This window comes from Kogia breviceps, chromosome 12 (genome assembly GCF_026419965.1).
Source record: "Kogia breviceps isolate mKogBre1 chromosome 12, mKogBre1 haplotype 1, whole genome shotgun sequence".
Taxonomy (NCBI): Eukaryota; Metazoa; Chordata; class Mammalia; order Artiodactyla; family Physeteridae; genus Kogia; species Kogia breviceps.
Window position 1 is genome coordinate 94,300,664 of NC_081321.1, and position 21,969 is coordinate 94,322,632.

Genomic DNA, 21,969 nt, shown 5'->3' on the forward strand with positions numbered 1-21,969 from the left:
TGGCAGCTTTTTACTGAATGTTTGAGCTGCTGTGGGGACTGCACTCTATGCAGGGCCGTCGCTGAAGGAGCACTCATGAGTATCTGAGAAATTGCCCATATGTCATTGGGTCTAAGACACTATGGATTATAAGGACACATCATTATTTTATATACTACTAAGAAAGAAAGTGCCCTGCTAATTAACTTGTAACACGCTAACTTCAGCGATATTAAAAATGTTGAAAATACATGTCTTTGAATCGGTGAAATAAAGTAGCCAATCAACAATTCCAGGCTATAACCTGAGAGTTGCCACAAGTTGCCAAGTAGTTAATAGCCAGTGAGTAGGTGCCCAGAATGCACGGCGAGGCCACGGGATGGATTTCTCAGGCAAGGGGCCCCACGGCCTTGGGCAGTATTTTCCCAGAACCTGAAACACATTCAGTGAGGTGGTTAGGTGTATGCCGATGTAAAACGCATCCTTACATGTGGAGGTTATTTGCTTTTTAGTTCTCTTTGAAACTTTCTGATGAAATCAGGAGATAAACTTGGTTTGCTCCTAGCATGTATGTAACACCTTTCTGATTCTTGCTAATCTCCCTTTATTTCAACAGAGAGAACAGGGCTTCAGCTTAGAGTGCAGCAGCCCATGAGTTAAGCTAGAATTTAATAACCTTGTTTTGTTTTCCTTTTTTATTACCATCAAGATTTGGCAGGTAATAATGGTTTTCCACTTATAATAGTGAAGAGTTTACATTCAAAATGAAGTTATTTGAATAAAAGAAAAAACGGCAGATTAAAGAAAAAACATGAAATGGATAATTTGTTGAAGATGGTGAGTGGATGGTTGAGGTTTGGGAAACACGGGCCTCTGGCACCAGTGGGATTTGAGCCGGGCCTTCGTGGGTGGATAGGATTTGGAAAGACAGAAAGGGGGAGGCTCTGCCTTACCATAGATACTATTTAATATGCTCTTTGGGTAACTTTTTTCTTATTTCTTCTTTCTTTATTTAAATAGCAAGGCAAGTTGGCTAGAAACTCATTGTTTAAAGAATGTCAACGTGAAATAGGAGAACTTTGCTCAGCAAGGTTCATATATAAATAGTTGGTTTGTTTTAAAGTATGTGCTTGTTTCTGTGACTGTACCTCTAGGGTCAGTAGCCTCTTTATTTGAGGTTCCAAAAATACATATGGCTTTTCAAGTATCATAAACCTTTGGCATAGGTGTTACTTCCCTTCTGTGTTTGGTTCAGACACCTCCTGTCAGAAGTGGGTTAGCTTCCCACGCTTTTTGTTCTGGTCACAGTTTTTTAGAAGTCATTTGGAACACTCTGCAGCAGGCCTTATCTGTACAAGATAGACAGCTGAGTGAGATTGTTAATCTGTCAAAGGGTGAGATTCAATACTATGTCAACAGGCTGCATGGGCTGAGATGAAAGCATTAAGATATAATCCAACCGATATAAATTTAAGTTTAAAAAACTCCTCAGGCTTCCCTGGTGGCACAGTGGTTGAGAGTCCGCCTGCTGATGCAGGGGACACGGGTTTGTGCCCCGGTCTGGGAGGATCCCGCATGCCGCGGAGCAGCTGGGCCCGTGAGCCATGGCCGCTGAGCCTGCATGCCTGGAGCCTGTGCTTCGCAACGGGAGAGGCCACAGCAGTGAGAGACCCGCATACCGAAAAAAAAAAAAAAAAAAAAACACTCCTCTACAGGAGTGTGGTTTTGGGGAACTGACTCAAGAGAACTTCAGAGGAAAAAGACTTTGTTATTTTAGTTGACAGTAAGTAGAGGCTAGATGCCCATCTTTTCTTTAAGTATAAGAAGGCTGTTGATTTTGTATCCTGCCACCTTACTGATTTATTTCATTTGAGTTAGTTTTATTATTTATTCTTTAGGGTTTCCAAATACCATCATATCAACAGCAAATAGAGTTAACTGTATGTCTTTTTTCAAGTTGTATGCACTCCTTCTTTTCTCTTGTCTAATTGCGTGTGCTAACACCTCCAGTTCATTATTAAGTAATGGAGATTATAGGTATCCTTGCTTTGTTCCTGATCCTAGTGTGAATGCCTTTTGTGTTTACCCACTAAGTAAGATGCTGGTATTAGGACTGACCTAAGTATGTATATAATGACACATTAAGAAAATATCCATCAATTACTGTTTCCTTAAGTGTTATTATCAGAAATGGACAAACACTGCCCTTAAGCCCTGGAGTCCTTACCCACTGACCTAAACACTGATTGCCAATTAGTAAAATAATGCATTTCCAAAATATTACTAGCTCAACATTGTGAAAATCAAATTTCAGAGAAAGCACTTAACACTGTAGAAGTATCCGGACACTAGGCATAAATACTTTCTGAAGAATAAGGTGCTGGTTAAGTAGGTTGACCACTGTCAGACACACAGTCTTTCTGGTTTGGGGAGCTTGCCATGCTCAAGTCAGCCGGGCATGGCTGCAGCAGCCAGTGCGGCATCAGCCCGCTCCTGAGAGCAGCTTCGTGAGCTTCCATCGTGAAGTGCTTTTTCGTGAATTGTTCCTCTGCCACGACACACAGATGTGGCAATTTCCTCAGTCATCCATTTGAGTTTGTCTCCTTCCTTGTGAAAGACGAATGTACTAGTCTTTTTCATAGTGTATTTCTCAGTGCCGAGTGGGCCCATAAGCTGCTTGGGTGATATATTTTTTTTTTCTGGAAAGTATGAATTTATTGGAAAGATTTAAGTCCCTGGAAACCTGTCTCTGTCCCTCGTGGGAGTTAGATAGTGGCAGAGGAAGCCCTGTGATTGCAGCATCGATGACAGGCTTTGCATCGTGGGCGACACATTCGTATTGGTCATCTCATATTAGAGGATGAGTTCAGTCCATCTTAATCTCAGTTTTAATCACAGACAGGATTCTAGAAAGTATAAATGTCTTCTCCTCCCATGCTTTAAAACAGCTGGACATTTTGGGGTGCCGAATACTGGCTTCTTGGCCCATCTTTTCAGGACAGGGGACACTCCTAGTTGGGGAGATGCTTTTGTGCCTCTGCTTAATCTTATGCTTAATTTCATCCCAGTTGGAGGCAGGAGACAGACCCTAGAAAACAAGAGTTTCTTTGGGAAATTTACTTGTGAGGTTGCCTGAGACCTTTGTCAGGTCCTTGGTGATGGAGGTATATTAATCAGATCTAAGGCATAGGGGATGATTGGCAATATCTGTTCCTTGAAATATAATTCCTTGGCAATGAACTCCTTTCTGTGGCCTAAAAGGCCTTAACTTACACTGTCCTTACTTGGGCATACACGTGCGTGCATGTGAGTGAACACAGGAGCAAGCCACTTTCCCCGCTACTCACTACAGAGGCCATGCCAGCCTCACATTTCCTTAAACCTAAGTCATTTTATTTTCTACCTCTTCGTTGCGGTGCACGGGCTTCTCACTGCAGTGGCTTCTCTTGTTGCGGAGCACAGGCTGTAGGTGCACGGGCTTCAGTAGTTGTGGCGCATGGACTGTAGAGTGCAGGCTCAGTAGTTGTGGCGCACAGGCCTAGCTGCTCTGCAGCATGTGGGATCTTCCCAGACCAGGGCTCGAACCCATGTCCCCTGCATTGGCAGGTGGATTCTTAACCACAGCGCCACCAGGGAAGCCCAGAGAAAGGATGGTCTTTTCAACAAATAGTATTGGAAATATTGGACATCCATTTGCCAAAAAAAAAAAAAAAAGGGCGGGGGGCTTCCCTGGTGGCGCAGTGGTTGAGAGTCCACCTGCCTATGCAGGGGACACGGGTTCGTGCCCCGGTCCGGGAAGATCCCACATGCCTTAACAAAGATCCTGTGTGCTGCAACTAAGATCCAACGTAGCCAAAAAAATAAGGAAAATAAATAAATATTTTTTAAAAAAGGATTTCATCACAACTAAAAACTTTTGCTTTACAAAAGACAGTCACTGGTAAGTGAATGAAATAGCAGGTAGAGACTGGGAAATATATTTGCAAGTCACATATGCAAGAAAAGACTTTTATCCAAAATATATGAAGGACTCTCAAAATTCAATAGTTAAGAAAACAAACAACACAATTAAAACATAGGTATGAGACTTAAAGAGACGCTTCACCAAAGAAAATATGTGAATGGCAAATAGGCACATGAAAAGATGCTCAACATCATTATTAACCATTAGGGAAATGCAAATTAAAGCTGTGATGAGATATCAGTATACACTTCTTAGAATGTCTTAAAAAAAAAAAAAATACCACGTGATGAGAACGTGGAGCAGCAAGAACGTTGTGCGTTACCCGTGGGATGCAAGTGGCACACCACCACTTTGGAAAGCAGTCTGGCAGTTTCTTATAAAGTTAAACAGCAGTCTCACTCCTAGGTATTTACCCTACAGATATGAAAAGTTATGTTCACACAGAAACCTGCCCGTGAGTTTATAACATCTCTCTTCATAATTGCCAAAAACTGGCAACAGCCCAGATGCCCTTCAGGGGATGAGTGGATAAACTGTACTACATCCATAAGATGGAATACTGCTCCACAATAAAAAGGGACCAGCTGTTGATGGCACGCACCAGCTTGGATGAGTCACAAAGGCGCAAGGCCGAGTGAGAGAAGCCAGTCTCAAAAGGTTATGTACTTAAAGACATAGAGTACAGTGGTGGTTGCCAGGGGCGGGAGGGAAGGGAGAATGGGGAGTTTTTGTTTAATGGGTGTAGAGTTTCAGTTTTACAAGATGAAAAGAGTTATGGGGATGGATGGTGGTGATGGCTGCACAACACTGAATATATTTAATACCAGTAAAATGTACACTTAAAGATGGCTGAAAAAATGGTTACGATGATAAAGTTTATGTTATATGTGTTAACCACAATAAAAAGAGGAAGAAAAGGGTTATGCACTGCATAATTTGATTTATGGCATTCTTGAAAAGACTGTAGAGTGATAGGGCACAGGTCACTGGTTGCCAGGGGTTAGGGGAGGGTGTGGCTTCAAAGGGGCAGCAGGAGGGCGTGTTTGGGGAAGATGGGCTGTTTGTGTCTTTATTGTGGCGGTAGTTACACAAATCTCTACGGGTGTTAAAATTCATGGACCTGCCCACCAGAAAGGCAATTTTACTATATGCTAACTTAAAAATAAAAACAAACTCCCACACCCTGCTGAAGTTGCTCCAGGGTGCAAAGCACAAAACGAAAGCGCTGGAATAAATGCAGCATAAAAGCAGTTGAAATGGAAAAAAATAAAATAAAAAGCTATAAAGTCACTCCCTGTCAGTATGTAAATAAACAAAAGATGAAATTTGCCAAGAAAGCTAACCACAGGCTTTTTACATATCTGATTGCAAGACCCTGTTGAAGTAGTTTTCACATCCTTTTTTGAAGTCTGTTACTGCGAACTTGTAAGAAGTTGTGCACAGTATTCGTGCTTGTTTAATTTTCAGTAAAGCTTTCAATCCAAATTTTACTCTCCTTGTAGTTGAACTTTGATTTTCCCAGTTTTAGTTGGCTCTAGTTCAGCTTGGTGGGCACGGGAATGCCTTTGTGAACCAGGCATGGCTCTCAAGTGGGGGCTGGGTATAGGGGAGGCTTTCAGTGAGAGTTAGTGGATCACACCTGTGCCTTGTGTCAGGGTCGATTCTGGGGCTTAGCAAATGCAGGTGCTCAGAGTGCCCCCGCAAGAAGATTTAGGAAATTCAGAGTCTTCAGAGTCTGTTTGGGCTGGCTCCTAGACAGCTGTGTGTGTGTGTGTGCGTGCGTGTGTGTGTGTGTGTGTGTGTGTGTGTGTGTTTAAATCTCTGTTGTGGTTATAGTGAACAGCCTGCTTTGAGATCCATGGGGTAGAATGGGAGTCAGACACAGGCAAGAGTGGGGGGCCAAGTGTAGTAGGGATACACAAGAGGGCTGGCAACCAAACCTGGGGAGGGACTTCCTGAAGGAAGACTTCCTGGAGGCGGTGACTCCCAAGCCAGAGTTCCGAAGGACATGGAGAATTATTAGACAAGGACAAGGAGGGTGTTCCACGCAGAGGGAAAGAGTGGGATGTGGACAGGGTACTGCAAGCATTTGGTACTAGTGGAGAAGCATATGGCAGGGGAGCAGATGGGAGAGGACACCAGGGTGGAGTGGGGACCAGGGCGTGGAGACCCCAGTGCCAGGGAGAGTGACTGAGGCTGAGCTTCTAAGTCAGTTTCTGTAGGTGTGGATCTGGGTTGCTTGAATCAGTCCCCTGGGAGGAGCTGTCTACACTGCATATATCCTGAGCCTGGCCAGGATCAGACATTCTGTGGGAGGGGCCTGGAAATCTGCGGTTTTAACCAGTGCCCAAGGGATTGGAGTCAGAGCCACTGCAGTGCAAGGTGGGGACCACCAAAGAGTTTTTATACGAGGAGTTTGCTTCATTTTTGTATGTGTGTTTCACTCATGCTCCATAGCGTAGCGCGCTCCTGGAGATCACTGTTGAGCCTTGCATGTGGGAACTTAGTCTTTTTCAGGTTTCCTGGGGAAGTTTGTGGATTAGCCATAAACCACGCAAACCCTTCTGCAGGTGTTTGTTCATACACGCATCATTGTTTTCCAGGAGGAAGTGGAACCCTCTGGGTGGGGTGCCGGGCCTGCTAGGCTTTTGTTGGGGAAGAAAAAGAAGATGAGGTGGAGTCTGCCCTGGGCGAGAAGGTAATGCGTCTTGGTTTCCTGGTGTCCTTCCCAGGAGCAGCAGCCAAGCTGGACGGACGACCTGCCGCTCTGCCACCTCTCTGGAGTTGGCTCAGCCTCCAACCGCAGCTACTCTGCTGATGGCAAGGGCACTGAGAGCCACCCACCAGAGGACAACTGGCTCAAGTTCAGGTGAGGGTGCTGGCAGCGCTCTCCTGGGCACCAGAAGTAGGGTTGCAAGCAAGAGAAAGCAGTTTTGCAGCTGTTTTCCGTGGGGCTTCCTAGTGCGATATGGCCCACAGGAGGTGGTCTCTGCTGCTGTCCCTTCCACATCTAGACCTCAGACCAGCTGAAGGCCTGCTACACGGGGCAGGGGTATCCTAGAAAGTCATGGCTAGAGTGCAGTGATGGTCAAAGCGGGGGACCCACATGGGCACCTGAAGCCACAGCTGCTGTGTCTTTTGTCTCCCCAATGCCTTTCCCTCCTTCCCCTCACTCTGGAGCTGGCATCACTCTTCTTTGAGCCCCTGGTCTCAGGCCACCCCCTGCCCTCTCCCTCTGTCAGGAGTGAGAACAACTGCTTCCTGTACGGGGTCTTCAACGGCTACGATGGCAACCGGGTAACCAACTTCGTGGCCCAGCGGCTGTCCGCGGAACTCCTGCTGGGCCAGCTCAGCGCCGAGCACACTGAGGCCGACGTGCGGCGGGTCCTGCTGCAGGTACTGGGGCTCGGGCTGGCTGGCTGTGGCTGAGTTCCCTGGGCCTCGGCCCTGCCACTGCGGAGCGTGCGGTTAGCCCGGGGCTGGTCTGAAGACCTCGCCGGCTCCTTGTCTCTGCAGAAGAACCAGCTCTGGGAGCCTCTCCCAGCGGCAGGGGCGCCCCACTTCCCAGGTGCAGGGCCGGGCAGCCAGCAGCAGTCCTTCCCCACGCCTGGCAGGGTTGGCCCTGGACAAGATGCCCCTGGGGAAGGGGATTACGGACGTCACCTTGGCCGTGGGGTATGGTGGCAGTTGCTGAGCCCTGGTAGAAACAAGGTCGTTGAGGGTGACCCTCTCCCTCCGTGTGGCTCAGGCACTCAGCCGCTGGTCACTGGGGGCTCCCCAGGCCCTGCCTTCTCACTCCCAGTTGGCTCGTGCTTGTTTGCCACTTCTGCGTTTCTGCTTGCTGCTGTTCTGGAGTTTTTCCTCCTGGCATCGCCTTTTGGAAGCAAGTCCAGGGGCACTTAGCTTTAGATGAGAAGTGTGGATTCCTCTTCCTCGAAAACAGCGTTCCCAGCCATTTTCCTGCCTTGGCATCTGAGGGCCCGGGCACCGGCCATGGCCGTAGGGCCCAGTGCCAGCGATTCTCAGCTGGTGCCCTTGGGAAAGGTGGCAGCATGAGCTGTGTTGAGGGGCCTTCAGGATGTGGCAATGACACTAGCTGTCGCTGACCTAGACGTAGTCTGAGCCGCACACTGGGTGCTCAGGGTGGATACCCTCAGTCACTCTCAGAACGGCACTTCCTCTGTTTCATCGGTCCGTGCGGAGGCTGCGCTGCCTGACCGGCAAGTGCAGAGCTGGCTGTCACTCTCAGGCAGCCTGACTCCCGACCTGCACCTCTCTGCCGCGCCCCGCCTCTCTGGTCGCTCTGCACTGCCACCTGGAAGGCACAAGCCCCGCGGGGCCGTCTCCATCAGACCTTGCTCTGCAGGAGCCGCAGTGCCCGGTGGTGCGCTGTGTGACGCCCCATCACATGGTAACCTGCAGCCGATTCCACTTGTTGCTGTTAATAGGGAGCATCTCAGCATCAGATGACAGTGGTGTTTGAACTGGCCTTTGCCTCCTTGTCCTCTGCCTCCAGGCCTTCGATGTGGTGGAGAGGAGCTTCCTGGAGTCCATCGATGACGCATTGGCAGAGAAGGCGAGCCTCCAGTCCCAGCTGCCTGAGGTAACGTCCCCAGCCTGTGCCCCAGGAGAAGCAGATCAAGGTCCAGCTTTGCTAGGAGCAAGGACTCATCTGCCATGGCCCTCCCAGGCCATTGCTACAACTGGGCCAGAGCAGCAGGCTTTAGGGGACAGTTTCTGATGGGATGCGGGTGGCAACGGGTCTGCCCTCCTAGGGCCCTCCTTGGCTGGCTTCGAGCAGCCATACTCTTGAGACTCCACTTGGGGTGGGCATAGGGTGTGAGAGAAGCTCCTTCCAGGTCGGTCCTCGGCCTGAATCTGTCCAGGCCTCGTCACCTGCCTGCTCACAGCATGTGCAGGTGCCTTCAGGGCCGATGGGACGGGTTAGGTCACGCCTGGCTCTCCTGAAAGAAGCCTGCCCTGGAGCTGCAGCCAGCTTCCTTCCGGCCGGGCCTCAGAGGCTCTGTCTCTAAGGGAGGGGAGGTTGGTGAGGTGCTCTCCAAGGCCCTGGCCTGCTCTGACCGCCGATGATGGCTTCTAGGGCGCCCCTCAGCACCAGCTGCCTCCTCAGTATCAGAAGATCCTCGAAAGACTCAGGGCATTGGAGAAGGAGATTTCGGGAGGAGCCATGGCCGTGGTGGCGGTCCTTCTCAACAACAGGCTCTATGTCGCCAATGTCGGTGAGCCACCTGCCTGTCCCAAGGCGGGAGAGCAGGGGAGAAGGTCAGCCCCGGGATCCGTGTGTCCTTTGGGCGGTCTGCTTCCCAGACACGGAAGACCTCCACCTCGAGTGTCCTGAGACCACTAAGTGTTTCCCGTTAACTCCATAGGACGTCTCAGTCCCAGCCCGGGGCATTTGAAGTACCTGCTGAGAGGCTGGTGTCCCGGCTTGAGTCCCCCTTGTGCCCCTAACTGGCTTGTGGCCTTGGGGAATTGTGTCCCCTCTATGGGCTACCTCGGTGGCTTCCTTGTCTGGAAGCGGTCGCCCAGCTGTGGAAGACCCACTTGGCGTGAAGGGCGGCCAGGTGGGCTGGGTGTGGCTGGAGGGCGAGAGGTCACAGGGATGTTTGGATTTGTAGGTGAAGAAGGGCCATGTGGGAGCCTGAGGAGGCGGTGCCCTCAGGGTACGGTTTACTGCAGGGGCTCTGGAGAGGCCCCACTGATACGGCCCCTCTTCTCTTCCTCCTTTCCTTAAGATTTCATTATGGAAAAAATTCAAAACTGTCATAAACAGCAGAGTGCAGAGCATTTAATGAACTGCTGTGTGCCCAGCCCCCAGCGCCAGCATCCCTTCCCCGGCCAGCCTCACTTCACCTACAGCCCTCTGTCCCCGCGTTGTTGTTAAGCAAACCCAGACATTGTGTCGTGCTATCTATAAATATTGCAGTGTGGCTCCTTAGAGAAAAGGTCTCTTATTAAAATCCTAATCGTAATTGTCCTCAGATGTCACTGGAAAAGTTTAACCTAATTCCTCAATATTATCACCTCTCCCTGACTGGTGACTGGCTCCAGTGGTCTGAGCCTATTTTCTTTGCTCATTTCAAGGATTTCCGTGTGTGAGATGCTTGCCTTTGCTCTCTTTTCTCAACGTGTCCTGTTCTTCGCTGTGCTCTCGGTCTTTGCTCAGCTGCTGAAATTCTTCTGCAGGGACGAACCGTGCACTTTTATGCAAATCCACGGTGGATGGTCTTCAGGTGACACAGTTGAACGTGGACCACACCACTGAGAATGAGGATGAGCTCTTCCGGCTCTCACAGCTCGGTGAGTGGGGGGCGGGCCTGGGGCTCACCCTGTGCCTTCTGTTGGCCACGTAGAGAGAGGCATGAAGTGGCCAGGCTGTGACCTTGGGCTTGGGACCAGCCTGCCTGGGGTTGAATCCCAGCTCTGACACTTACTAGTTGGTGATTTTGGAACCTACTCAAGTTTTCCGTGCCTCAGTTTCCCCTTCTGTGTAATGAGGATAATGGTAACACTTACCTCAGGGTGTTGTGAGGATTGCAAGAGTTATTACATGTGAAATGCTGCCAGGAGCCTCTGGTATGCACTGTTATTGGTGGAGACTGAGAGGCCAAAGAAGTCCTGGGGCTCCAGCTGCCGCCGTGGCCACCCGCTCCCTTCCCTGAGAGCCCAGGCTGCAGAGCGAGCTGAGCTGGGCGGTGCTGGCTCTGCTGTCCCGCAGGGGAGGAGTCTGAGCCACGGCTGTTCTGATGGGGCTGGGGATGGGGGCTGAGGACACTGGGGGACTTCGGGCTAACTGCCCTCCAGCGTGCCTCCTGTGATTTCACTTCCTGTTCAGTGCCTTGTTTTTGTGGATGTGTCTGTCTTCCCTTCTTTTGGTTCTTCTTTATGAACAAACTGACGTTGTCGTGTTGTTCTTCCTCTGGTAGGTTTGGATGCGGGAAAGATCAAGCAAGTGGGGGTCATCTGCGGGCAGGAGAGCACCAGGCGCATTGGGGATTACAAGGTCAAATACGGCTACACTGACATCGACCTACTCAGGTGAGTGGCCGGCCCAGCTGCCCCCATTTGTAAGACCAGAGGCCTCGGGCAGATGCAGATTTTAGGCTCTAGGGACAAAAGGTACAGTTGGGGTAGTTTGGAGCCCAAGGAGATTCTTTCGTTCTCCTGGAGAGGTTGGTGTGGGGCAGGCCCTGGACCCAGCAGGCAGCAGGCCAGGAGTTGGGGTCCTGTAGAGCTAGGCTGGCAAGGGGTTAGGTGGGGAGCTGGGCCAAAGCCAAGGGCAGCAACCAGTGCCACAGGGCCTGGCAGGAGAGACCAGAGTTGGCATGAGCTGCCTGGTGTGGATAGAGACAGACCAAAGGCCTGTTAGTCAGTATTGTCATGACTGGGGCCAGGCTGGGGCTACCAGATGGCTTGTCCCTTCTGCATGCCACTCACTGCTCATAGCAAGCAGACGGTGATAGTAACGTGAGCCTTCATGCAAGCCCGTGCACAGTTTTTTACATCCATTCTCTTATTCAGTCCTCAGCCCCTATGAAGTGGGTGCTGTTATTGCCCCAAAGGTATTTTCGTATGAGGAAACTGACACATGTAGACACTAGGTAGCCTGCCTGGTCTCAGGGCTAATAGTGGGCTTAGGCAAGACTTGAACCCAGGCAGGCTGAACTCAGAGCTCGTGTCCTGAACTACGGTGACCCTGTATGTGAGAACACTGTGTGTGTGTGTGTGTGTGTGTGTGTGTGTGTGTGTGTGTGTGTGTGTGTGTGTGTGTCTCTGTGTGTGTCTGTGTGTGTCTGTGTGTGTATGTGATGCCCATCTTGTGTCTTAGAAAACGTGTTACAGCTCCTTACCCTCACAAGGTTTAAATAATTACATTTGGAACCTTTTGTCTCTCATTTGTCGGGTACTGTTTGCTTTATGGAAAGATCCATCTGTGGTTTAAAACAATTCAAACAGTGCCCAGGATATGCAGTGAAAAGTGAATCTTCCTCCCACCCCAGGCGCAGACTCCTTCCTCAGAAGCTGCTAGTTTCTGAGGTATCCTTCCCTGGAGTTTCTGTGTACATGCGCGCGTGTGTGCGTACCGCATGCACTGTGCGTGGCGCGTGCTTGTTGAGGGTGGGGCAGGAGCAAGTTGCCTTTTCAAAACACCCACGAATGCTAGCATTCCGCGCCCAGTGTTGTGCACCTCACTTTTTTCAGTATAGGCACCCACTCCTCCAGGCCTGCACACCTACAGTTTAGGCTGGCAGCATTCCTGGTAACGGTTGCTAGGATTCCAGTGTGTAGCTGTCAGCACTCACCTAACCCGCCCCTACTGATGACCCGGCCGTCAGGATGTTGCCAGGCTCACTCGTTCACGTCCTGTCGCCAGCAGCATCTTCTTGTCCTTACCCTGTGTGCATGTGTGCGTGCTGCGGCTTCCTCATACTGACCAGCTCTGATGGTGCATCAGTTCATAGTCCCACTGCAGCTAGAGTGTATGTGGGGCCTGGGTCAGCTTGGAGGAGCCCAAGAGGACCGGGCTTTTAAAAGAGAACCCATCTCTCTGCCTGTCCCACCCTCCCCCTGCCACCCCCCGGCTCTGTGGACAGGAAATGTGGAGTGGGACCAGGATTGGGCATTTGACCTCGGCCGTTGTGACCCCAGCCTCCCCCTGGCTTTCCTGGCCCTCTGAGCTTTATTTTAAGAGCTGCCCTCAGAAGACAGGTCTGGTTTTCTGGTTTTCTCTCTCCTCTCTCCTCTCTTTCTTTCCCTCTTGTCAGATGTGTGTTTTATTTTACATTCTGGGTGTAGATTCTTCTCACCAGAATAAATGTCCCCAGAGGGCCATTCCAAGCACAGCTGTCCCCTCTGCTCTCTTCCCACAGCGCTGCCAAGTCCAAGCCCATCATCGCGGAGCCTGAAATCCACGGTGCACAGCCCCTGGATGGGGTGACTGGCTTCCTGGTGCTGATGTCCGAGGGGCTGTACAAGGCCCTGGAGGCAGCCCACGGGCCTGGGCAGGCCAACCAGGTGAGCTGGGCCCGAGCAGAGCATGGCTGGCCAGCCTGCAGGGTGGCATGCTCCCCAGAGCTTGATTTTCACATGCTTTCACCAGACATCTTCTCTGGGTTCAAAGCTGGGGAAAGAAAAAGCCCAGAGTTCCAAGAACACCCATCCTACCCAAGAGCTTTGCTCATCTGGGCTTGAAGTAGTGTCAGTCCCCAGGGCCCTGAGCAAAGCCTAAGGGAAGAGGGTGAGGGAAATGAATTTCCACAGGCACACGTGGCTCTGGACACTGTCTGGGAAGGGCCCCCGGTGGGCCGCGGAGGAAAGCCCAGCAGGGGCGCGGCCTGGTACATAGAGCGCTGGCCAAGGAGTGGTGCGGCCCGCCCAGGTCCCGCTCCACTGCCTCCTTCGCTTCCCTCTTTGAGCTGCAGATGATACACAGTTCATTCCTTGTTTCTGAGATGGGGATGATGACATCTACCTTTGTGGGGTTGTGATGAGAGCTGGGCATGGTAGACATAGGTTCTCAGCCAGGGGGAGCTGCTGCTTTTTCCTACACCTTGGAATGCACGTGTCAGATGGCCGTCACTAAAGTGGGACTTGGAGGCAGTCACATCGGGGATGATCTTGAAGGGAAGCTGCCTTTACCTGACCTGGGCTTGCTGGGTCAGTCAGAGAAGTTCAGCTTGTGTTTCTCCTTCCATCTGTGATTCTGGTGAGAAGGTAACCTTTTCTGCTCTGTCCTAATTAAAAATAATGTGGGAAAGTCTTAGGTACCTAACCGTCTCCTAATACCTGTGTTCAAGGTTTTTCATCTATTTTATCTCATTCCTTCCAGTAGCCTTATAACATAGTTAGGGGCAGGGGCTCACTGCCATGTCAAGCTAGGGAACTTGGAGTTCAGGGTCTTGCCTGAGGTGACAAAGCTGGTCAGCGCTGGAGCTGAGCCCCCCCGGACCGGGCCCAGGTCATTTCGTGTTACCTGCCCCTGCCCTCCTACCTCCAAGAGACTGCAGCCAGCCATCATGTAGAGGATTTTGTGTTTATATTTTTTATCTTACCATAAATGTGATTTTTTTTTCCTTTCTTTGCTCTTCGCCATAAGACTATCCTATGACTTCTACTGGGTTCTAGAATACACTGGACAGTGGATTTCTCTGAGGGCAGGAACCCTCTCTTCATCCTGTATCCTCAATTTCTGACAAAATCTCGACATATCATCTCCTACAATAAGTTTGTTCCAGGAAAGAAAGCTGAATAATAATGACAATTTGTACTGAGCTTTTTGGTAGTTTCCGAAGTGCCCTCACATCCATTATGTTATTTAATCCTCACTGTAATGCAGTGAGGTGGATATTATCCCCCATTTTTTTGGTGTTTGGAAGCCAAAAATCAGAGAAATCACAAGGTCACACCTTTTCTAATGAGAAAGTTCCAAATGAATTATCCTGAATACCTTAAGAAGCTCAGGTTGCAGCCTTAGCTGGTGGGGACGTCCGTCCCCTTGCTTGGCTGGTGACCCCTCAGTGTCCTGATTCGGCGGTGAAGGTGTGGCCTGCACCCCCTGCGCCCCCTCGTTCCTCACCAGGTTTGTGCTCCCCCCGCCCGCAGGAGATCGCCGCCATGATCGACACAGAGTTCGCCAAGCAGACTTCCCTGGACTCGGTGGCCCAGGCCGTGGTGGACCGGGTGAAGCGTATCCACAGCGACACCTTCGCCAGCGGCGGGGAGCGTTCCAAGTTCTGCCCCAGGCACGAGGACATGACCCTGCTGGTGCGGAACTTCGGCTACCCGCTGGGAGAGATGAGCCAGGCGGCCCCCGCCCCCGCCCCAGGTATGGGTGCCGCAGGCCTGCGCCCGGGGCCGTCCGGGGCTGGGGTTGGGGCAGAGCCGGAGGCCGCAGGCCTTGCTGCCTGGGGCGGAGTGGAGTCCGGAGGCCTGGCTTTGAGCGGTTCCAGGCCGGGCCCTGACTTTAAAGCTCTCTGAGCTGTGCTTAGTTTTCCCTTTTTGTCTGTGAAATGAGGACAATACCACCCGCTCTGGCCTCCTTCGAAAGACCTGAGTGCTTGGGAAGCACTTTGCAGCACCACGGGCCGCATCGCGCGGGGACAGGGGACAGCGGCAGCTGGGGGCTCAGTGCCTGCTGTGCGCCAGCCACCGCGCCCGCATACTGTCTTTGGTCCTCATTAACAACCCTTTTACAGAAAGGAAACTGAGGCCCTAGAAGGAAGGGAGCTAGCCGAGGTGAGGTTGGGCATGTCGGAGGTGAGGGAGAGGAACTTTACTCTCTACCTTTTAAATTCTAAATCGAGTTGCCCAGGAAGAATTATTCTTTTGTTCTCCCTCCCAGTGCTGCTTTAGTGTCAAGACCATCAGTTCCTGGGGGCTGCATTTCTTTTTCTTGTTTTCAAACAAGCAAGCCCTAGCACTCAAGCATCAGATGGATTTGTTCTCCCACGGACACCGGGGTTACTGGAGTTTCTCTAGCTTGTTATTGCAGCCGTATTTTTGTTGGGCCAGCCTCAACTAGGCGCATACTTAGCCCTTGGGTTAAAGCACCGTGGGAAGCCAGGCAGTAACCCTTCCGTTGAGGCAGCTCAGCACTTCTCTTCCTGCTTTGAGCACGAGCAGTGCTTTGCTGCTGAGAGGAGGCCCCTGCCTGGCCCGGAAGAGTCTCTGCCACAGATACTCCTTCGCTGTCCTCAGGGGCAGAGGGTCAAGCTAGGGGATCCGAGCCGGGCCACCGCCTACCTTCTCGGGCCCTGGAGCGGCCCTGTTGCTGCCACCCCAGGGTCCCCCCCAGCCGCGCCCTGTAGCCCACCACTCTCTTCCTCCCACAGCTGCAGGAGGACGCGTGTACCCCGTATCCGTGCCTTACTCAAGCGCCCAGAGCACCAGCAAAACCAGCGTGACCCTGTCCCTCGTCATGCCCTCGCAGGGCCAGCTAGTCAACGGGGCCCACGGCGCCTCCACCCTGGACGAAGCCACTCCCACCCTCACCAAGTAAGCAGCCAGCGCCAGCCATCTCAGGCCTGCTTCCTGGCCGCAGCCCTGGGCCCCTGGACAGGAGTGGCCGTAGGGCCACGTCCTGTGCCTGAGGAACCTTGGATGAGACGCCCTGAGATGTGCTGGGGTCTTGTTCCTCTCAGATCCCCCAGTTCCCTCCCTGGGGAGGCCTCCCTAGCCTCCCAGGCAGGACTGCAGCTTCCAGCAGCTCCTTGAAGCCGGAAGGGAGGGGGTGGAGACAGGCAGCTCATGCTGACAGCCTACTGCTCCTTTCTTCTTGCGGTGCCATGTGTTCCTTTTCATTTAATGGGAAGGCTGTCCTCTTGTTCTTTTCTCGCGTCTTGGAATGTGTGATTTGGGGGGGCCCCCCCATGGTATCATGCTTGTGGGACATTGTTTGGCCTGTGCTGGCTTATGAGAGCCAGTGCTCTCTGACTAAAGTGTCCGATTTTAGCTTTGAAGCGAGTTCTCTAGTTTCAGGCTGGGGGAGGGGTGGAGACTGCAGGGGGTCTGGAGCCTGGGGGTGTGGTGGGCAGGCCCCCTCCTCACTCCTGGCAGACCTGCCCGACAGGTCTGGTGTCGGCCCCGCCCCCTCCACGTCTGGGGAATGTACCCCCACCTGCCACAACAGGGGGCTGGGCTCTGGTTTCCACATTCCAGCCCTGCACTGAATAATAGAGGTGCCCCACCCGCCCACTCAGGATGGGGCCGGTTGGAAGGGCCACCGGGAAGGTTTCCCTGTGCCTCGCAGGGGGCCCTTCCTTCTCCCTGCCCCCAGGCTGCTGCCGCCGCCACCACTGCTGCCGCCACCCCTGTGGGCTGGGGGGGCTGCCAGAGTGCTGGCCATCCTGAGCGTTGTACGGTGGCCCCCCCACCCCTGCAGGGCTGCTCAGAGGAGCCGCCAGCTGTGTCCACAAAGGCAGGGCGTGGTAGCAGCCATCCCAGGCCAGGCAGGAGAACCAGCCACTCTTCTGTGCCTCCACTTCCCTGGGCCCCTCCATCCCACGTCGGAGCTTAGTTGCCCCCCACCCTGCTGCCGCGCTGGCCCAGCTCTGAGTGCTGGCAATGTGCAGGACAGTGGGCTAGCAGGTAATTCGCAGGTGTTACAGGCTGTGAGGCAGGGGGTGGGTGCCCGGGGAGCTCTGGGAACGTGGGGGGCCCGTCCCCGCCCAGCTTGCGAGAGGAACGAGGAGGAGGGAATAAGGTTTTCCAGAAGAGCCCTGGCCTGCCTGTGACCAGTGGGGTCTGGTCTGGGATGGATTGGGAGAGGTTGGAGTGGCTGGCGCCCAGCTCAGCGTCGCTCTGAGGGTGGCAAGTTCTGCCAGTGGCTACACAGTAGCCACTAGCCGCGCGTGATTACCGAGCACTGAAGTGAGGGGTCCATTTTATTTCATTCTAGTTAATTTAAAGAGCCACATGTGGCTAGAGCTTCAAAAATACATTTGACTTTTCCTCTGCCCCGAAGAACATCTGGCTCTTGTGGTTGCCTTTGTGGCCTGTGCCCTGAGGGGCTGGCCAGACGCCACAGCCCGTGACTGATTTGCCCCTGTTGTGCTCCCAGCCAGAGCCCGACCCTGACCCTGCAGTCCACCAACACGCACACCCAGAGCAGCAGCTCCAGCTCTGATGGGGGCCTCTTCCGCTCCCGGCCCGCCCACTCGCTCCCGCCCGGCGAGGATGGCCGCGTCGAGCCTTATGTGGACTTTGCAGAGTTCTACCGCCTCTGGAGCGTGGACCACGGCGAGCAGAGTGTGGTGATGGCGCCGTAGCCCGGCCGCGGAGTGCAGCCCGGGCAGGACCTTGCCTGGGGACGGGGCCCAGCTCCGGGCAGGACGGGCCTTTCCTGCCATTTGCCTGTGCCCCCAGGGGCCAGCGGGGGCCTGGTGCGCAGCCTGCATCTTACTCTCACTCCACAGCCTGCGGTGCTGTAGAGAATGTTCCCTCAGTGCACCAGCGCAGACCGGACCCCATGTCACGGCGGCTGCACAGGGGCCGGAGGCAGTCCCCCGGGCAGCCTCAGCCACGACCATTGCAGTTTCTCAGAACAAGGGGCACAAGTGCGGCAGCCCCCGAGCCCCCCGAGTGGCAGCCGCTGCTCTCCCAAGGCCACCCCTTTCCTGCTACCACCTCCGCTGGAGGAGCCTGAGGCCCCTGCTAACGCCTCCTCGCCCCTGGGGGGTGGTTCCCGCCTTTCTTCTCCAGCCGGCCTCCAGAGTGGAACCCCAGTTGGCATCTGCACCTTCGAGGCCTGCACCTGCCCCTGGGCCCTGTCCCTAGGCCTCCTTGGGCTCAGGGACACTGGGATGGCTGCAGAGGGGGCAGTCAGGTGGAAAGGAACCGGAGAGAACTGATCCAAGAGGAGCACTGCTCCTGGAGCCCACCAGAGTGGGCAGGCTGGGCAGGGCTGGCTCCCCAGGGCCGGGTGAAGAGGGGAGGTGTGCCGGGCCTGAGTGGGGGCAGGGGCCGCCCTCGTCAGGCCCCTCCGGGAGCGGCGAAGCCCTGAATCGGGGTGAGCCAGTTCTGCTCTACTTTTCCCCGCTGGAGCTGGGGAGGCCCCAGGGTGGGAGCCACTAAGACTGCAGTCTTAACCACTGACTGTGAGTCTCTGCCAGCTCCACGGTAACAGACGGGTCTTAGGCCAGGCCTCGGGGCTCACTGGAAACAGAACAGTGGAAAACGGTTCCAAAAGGGAAGAGGTTCCTGGAGACCTGCTGCTCTGGGTGGTCGAGGGCTTTGGAGACATGCGCTGTTTTTATAGACACTTAGGGTCGGGATCAGGCCAGCCCAGGCCCTCAGTTAGACCATTTCATGCATGTTCTCTGCCTTCAGTGGGGAAGGGGTGCCACCAGGGCTGTCAGCTGGAATTGCCCTTTTATTTCAGAGGAGGAAGCAGGCTCAGGAGACGCATACCTTGTCCAAGTCACACAGTCAGTGGTGGAGCAGAACTCAAACTTTCTTGTCAGTCTCTGCGGCCCCCCTGGATTCTTGCCAGCACCCCCCCTGGTGCCCAGCCTCCTGCCCCATGATGCCCCAGACACAGCTCACCAGGGTCTGGCCGCTGTGCATGGCCCCCAGTGTGCTTGGACTCTGAAAAGTCAAAGGCCAGCTCCGAGGGTCCCTGTTCGCCCTGTGGTCCAGGAATATGTTTTCCTGTGGCAGGGCAGGGCCCGTTGTGGTGCCGGTTTCCCAGGGGAGGACAAGCGGATCTCAGCGGGGGGCCCTGACCCCCTCCACTACGAAGCGAGCAGATTTAAAGTCAGTCACAGAGCCTTGGGCACGAAGGGGTTCTCTTCCGAGAACGTCTCTGTATGCTGTTTGGTCTCTAGAGATAGAATCACTTTTTTTACGGCAGTAAAGAGATAATAAAGGGTGGTATAATGTGTCTGGTGTTAATAGTCTTCTGTGGGTGTCTCGTGTAGCTCGCGGCGGCCCTGGGAGGTGGCTGCCGCCTCCTGCCCCGCTCAGCAGCTGGAAGCGCCAGCTCACCAGGCCGGGGAGCGGCAGAGCCCGGACGCGAACCCGGCCTCCGGACCGGACGGGTGCTGCCACCTCCCAGCCTGAGGGGAGAGCGCTGGGTTGCTCAGCGTCCCCCAGGTCCCTGCACATCTGGAGAGGGCGGCAGTGCTCCCTGCTGCGGGCCAGCTCCTCCTCTTCCTGCAGGCAAGGCTGGTTCTCAGCGTGTGAGTGTGGTGTGGCTGGCAGGGCTGCGGTCACCAGGACCCAGTCCTCCCACTCCCACTGGTTAGTAGACCTTGAGAAGGTTCCTGGGCCTCGTTTTGGTTTCGTCTGCATGGAGGATTTTCTATGAATACTAGTCCACACAGCGCCTCTTCCTGCTTCACAGGACTTAAGACCTTGTCCCTCTAACACTGTAGAGTCGTATAAGGAAGGATCTGCCTGGGGCCTTGCGTGTAGCAGGTGCTACTTGCCACTTCCCCTGGGAACCCAGATGCTGGGCCGTGGGTGTGGTTATTGCCTCTTCTCAGCGAAGCCCAGAGGGAGGCTGTCAACCGGGCTCCCAAGCGTTTCCTCCAGCAAGGGCGTCTTTCATGCTTCTTCTTTCTGGGCCCCCTGCTTGGAAGCCAAACAAGGACACAGATCCCTGCCAATCCTGACGGGCACGAGTGCGCGCTTTGTTCCCACGCAGAGGTGATGTCAGCCCGGAGCAAAGAAGGGCATTTCCATGAGCCTGGGCGTGCAGCCTCCTCAAGAAGGGACACAGTGTCTGGCAGCCGGCTTTGAGGAGTATTAACACCAGCTCAGGGACTCCATTCCTGCCTCCGAGACACCCCTGCCTTCAGGCTGTGTGGACCAGCTGGCTCATCCAGCCCCTTCTTGCCCTGTTCTCCCAGGTCACTCGGTGGGCCAGGGCCAGGGTGGGCCTCAGGGCCCCACCCATTTCCACACCCTCTTGCAGTTGTCACTTCAGCAAAGCCTGCCCTTTGCCCAGATGGTGCTGAGCTCAAGAACCTTCCAGAGCTCCTGCGTCCTGCCTCGAGGCACCTGCTGCGTTGGAGTCCTTTGTGTGCTTACCCCTCTCCACCCGCCCCTCCACCCTGGACCCTGCACAGCCCCTGGGCAGGTCGAAGAAACGTAAGGTGAACGACGGTAGGTGCACTGCCCAGAGAAGAACTTCTGGAACTTTCCTACAGGAAACATCTTTACCCTGTAGAAAACTCCCACCCCAGTACCCCCAGAGTTTGGAAGTTTGGAAGCAATTATATGTCTCATAACTTTGAATATCTGGGTGAATTCTGCAGTCAAATCCACAATAATCTTGTGTTTGTTTTAGTATAAAAGCAACATTTTTTTTCAAAAATAATATTTTAAATTACTTATTGTCAAGTAAATTGATGCGGGGCTTCCCTGGTGGCGCAGTGGTTGAGAGTCCGCCTGCCGATGCAGGGGACGCGGGTTCGTGCCCCGGTCCGGGAAGATCCCACATGCCGCGGAGCGGCTGGGCCCGTGGGCCATGGCCGCTGAGCCTGCGCGTCCGGAGCCTGTGCTCCGCAACGGGAGAGGCTACAACAGTGAGAGGCCCGCGTACCGCAAAAAAAAAAAAAAGTAAATTGATGCTTCAGGAAGTGTTCCATGTCAATCCTATAGGTTCGTAGGTCTCAGCCCATCGCAGGGAACCCAGCAGGACCCGGGTGGAGGGGCCCAGGTGACCCAATAAAACCCGCTAGCTGCTACGTGCCAGATGGGAACATGCAAGGCATTAACTGCTGAGAGAGGCCCTCACGGTGGTCGTCCCCCACATGCCCCCCAGTGCCACCAGGCAGGGATTTGTGTCTGAAGGTCCACTGGGTCCTGTTGTTAGTTCCCACTTTGGAGATGAGGAAATATAGCACAGACAGGTGAAGGAGTTTGCGCAGATTGATCAGGAGAGAGATTTCTGCTCAGGATTGGAAAGAACTTTCCAATAGCGTGTGAGTTGTTAAATGTCGGAAGGGGCTGCCTATGGGAGGTGGGAGATTCCGATCTTCACGGCGTGTGAGCAGAGCTGCACCCACAGCGTCTGATGGAGCCGGAAGCGTTGAGCTGCAGGCCCAGCCTGGGTGCACGTCAGAGCCATGTGCCACTGAGGGGGCGGGTAGTTGTTGAAAATACAGATTCCTTGGCCCTACCCTGGACTCACAAATCACAGCCTCCAGAAGGAGGCCCCCGAGTCTGGAATCTCACAAGACCATGTGCTCCTGGAGTTCCTGACTAAAGGCCGAGCTGAATGGCTTCTGCCCTCCTGCCCCCTCCGTGTGCACTAATGTGATTTGGTGCTTCTGTGAGTCCTACGTCTGTGTCCCTGAGTGGCCTTGGATGAGGCCCAAAAGCTCTCTGATCCCTGTCTCATCTCAAAATGAAGGTTTACAGTTCAGCTTTTTGTGAAAACAAAAGCAAACCCCGCACCTATCATTTAATGAGTTGTAACCATGTACTAGGCATGTACCTGATGTGATGTCACGTGATAGTTAACTCCGCAAGGAGCAGATGTCAGTGATCCCACTATAGAC

The 21,969-nt window shown here is 53.7% G+C and overlaps 1 protein-coding gene across 3 annotated transcripts in view; it reads left to right on the plus strand.

Moving 5' to 3' along the window:
- TAB1 (TGF-beta activated kinase 1 (MAP3K7) binding protein 1) overlaps positions 1–19,343 on the plus strand; it is a 25,067-nt gene extending 5,724 nt beyond the window's left edge. For 2 of the 3 annotated variants that reach the window (XM_059082419.2, XM_067010234.1), the window contains 10 exons: positions 6,676–6,812; positions 7,186–7,339; positions 8,460–8,546; positions 9,045–9,183; positions 10,151–10,264; positions 10,891–11,002; positions 12,835–12,979; positions 14,567–14,789; positions 15,796–15,958; positions 17,523–19,343. In XM_059082419.2, the coding sequence (XP_058938402.1) occupies positions 6,676–6,812; positions 7,186–7,339; positions 8,460–8,546; positions 9,045–9,183; positions 10,151–10,264; positions 10,891–11,002; positions 12,835–12,979; positions 14,567–14,789; positions 15,796–15,958; positions 17,523–17,730 (1,482 nt within the window). In that variant the 3' untranslated portion in view covers positions 17,731–19,343. The remainder of the gene's footprint in view (positions 1–6,675; positions 6,813–7,185; positions 7,340–8,459; positions 8,547–9,044; positions 9,184–10,150; positions 10,265–10,890; positions 11,003–12,834; positions 12,980–14,566; positions 14,790–15,795; positions 15,959–17,522) is intronic. The other variant, XM_067010233.1, reaches the window with a different exon arrangement.
- Positions 19,344–21,969: the final 2,626 nt, after the last annotated feature.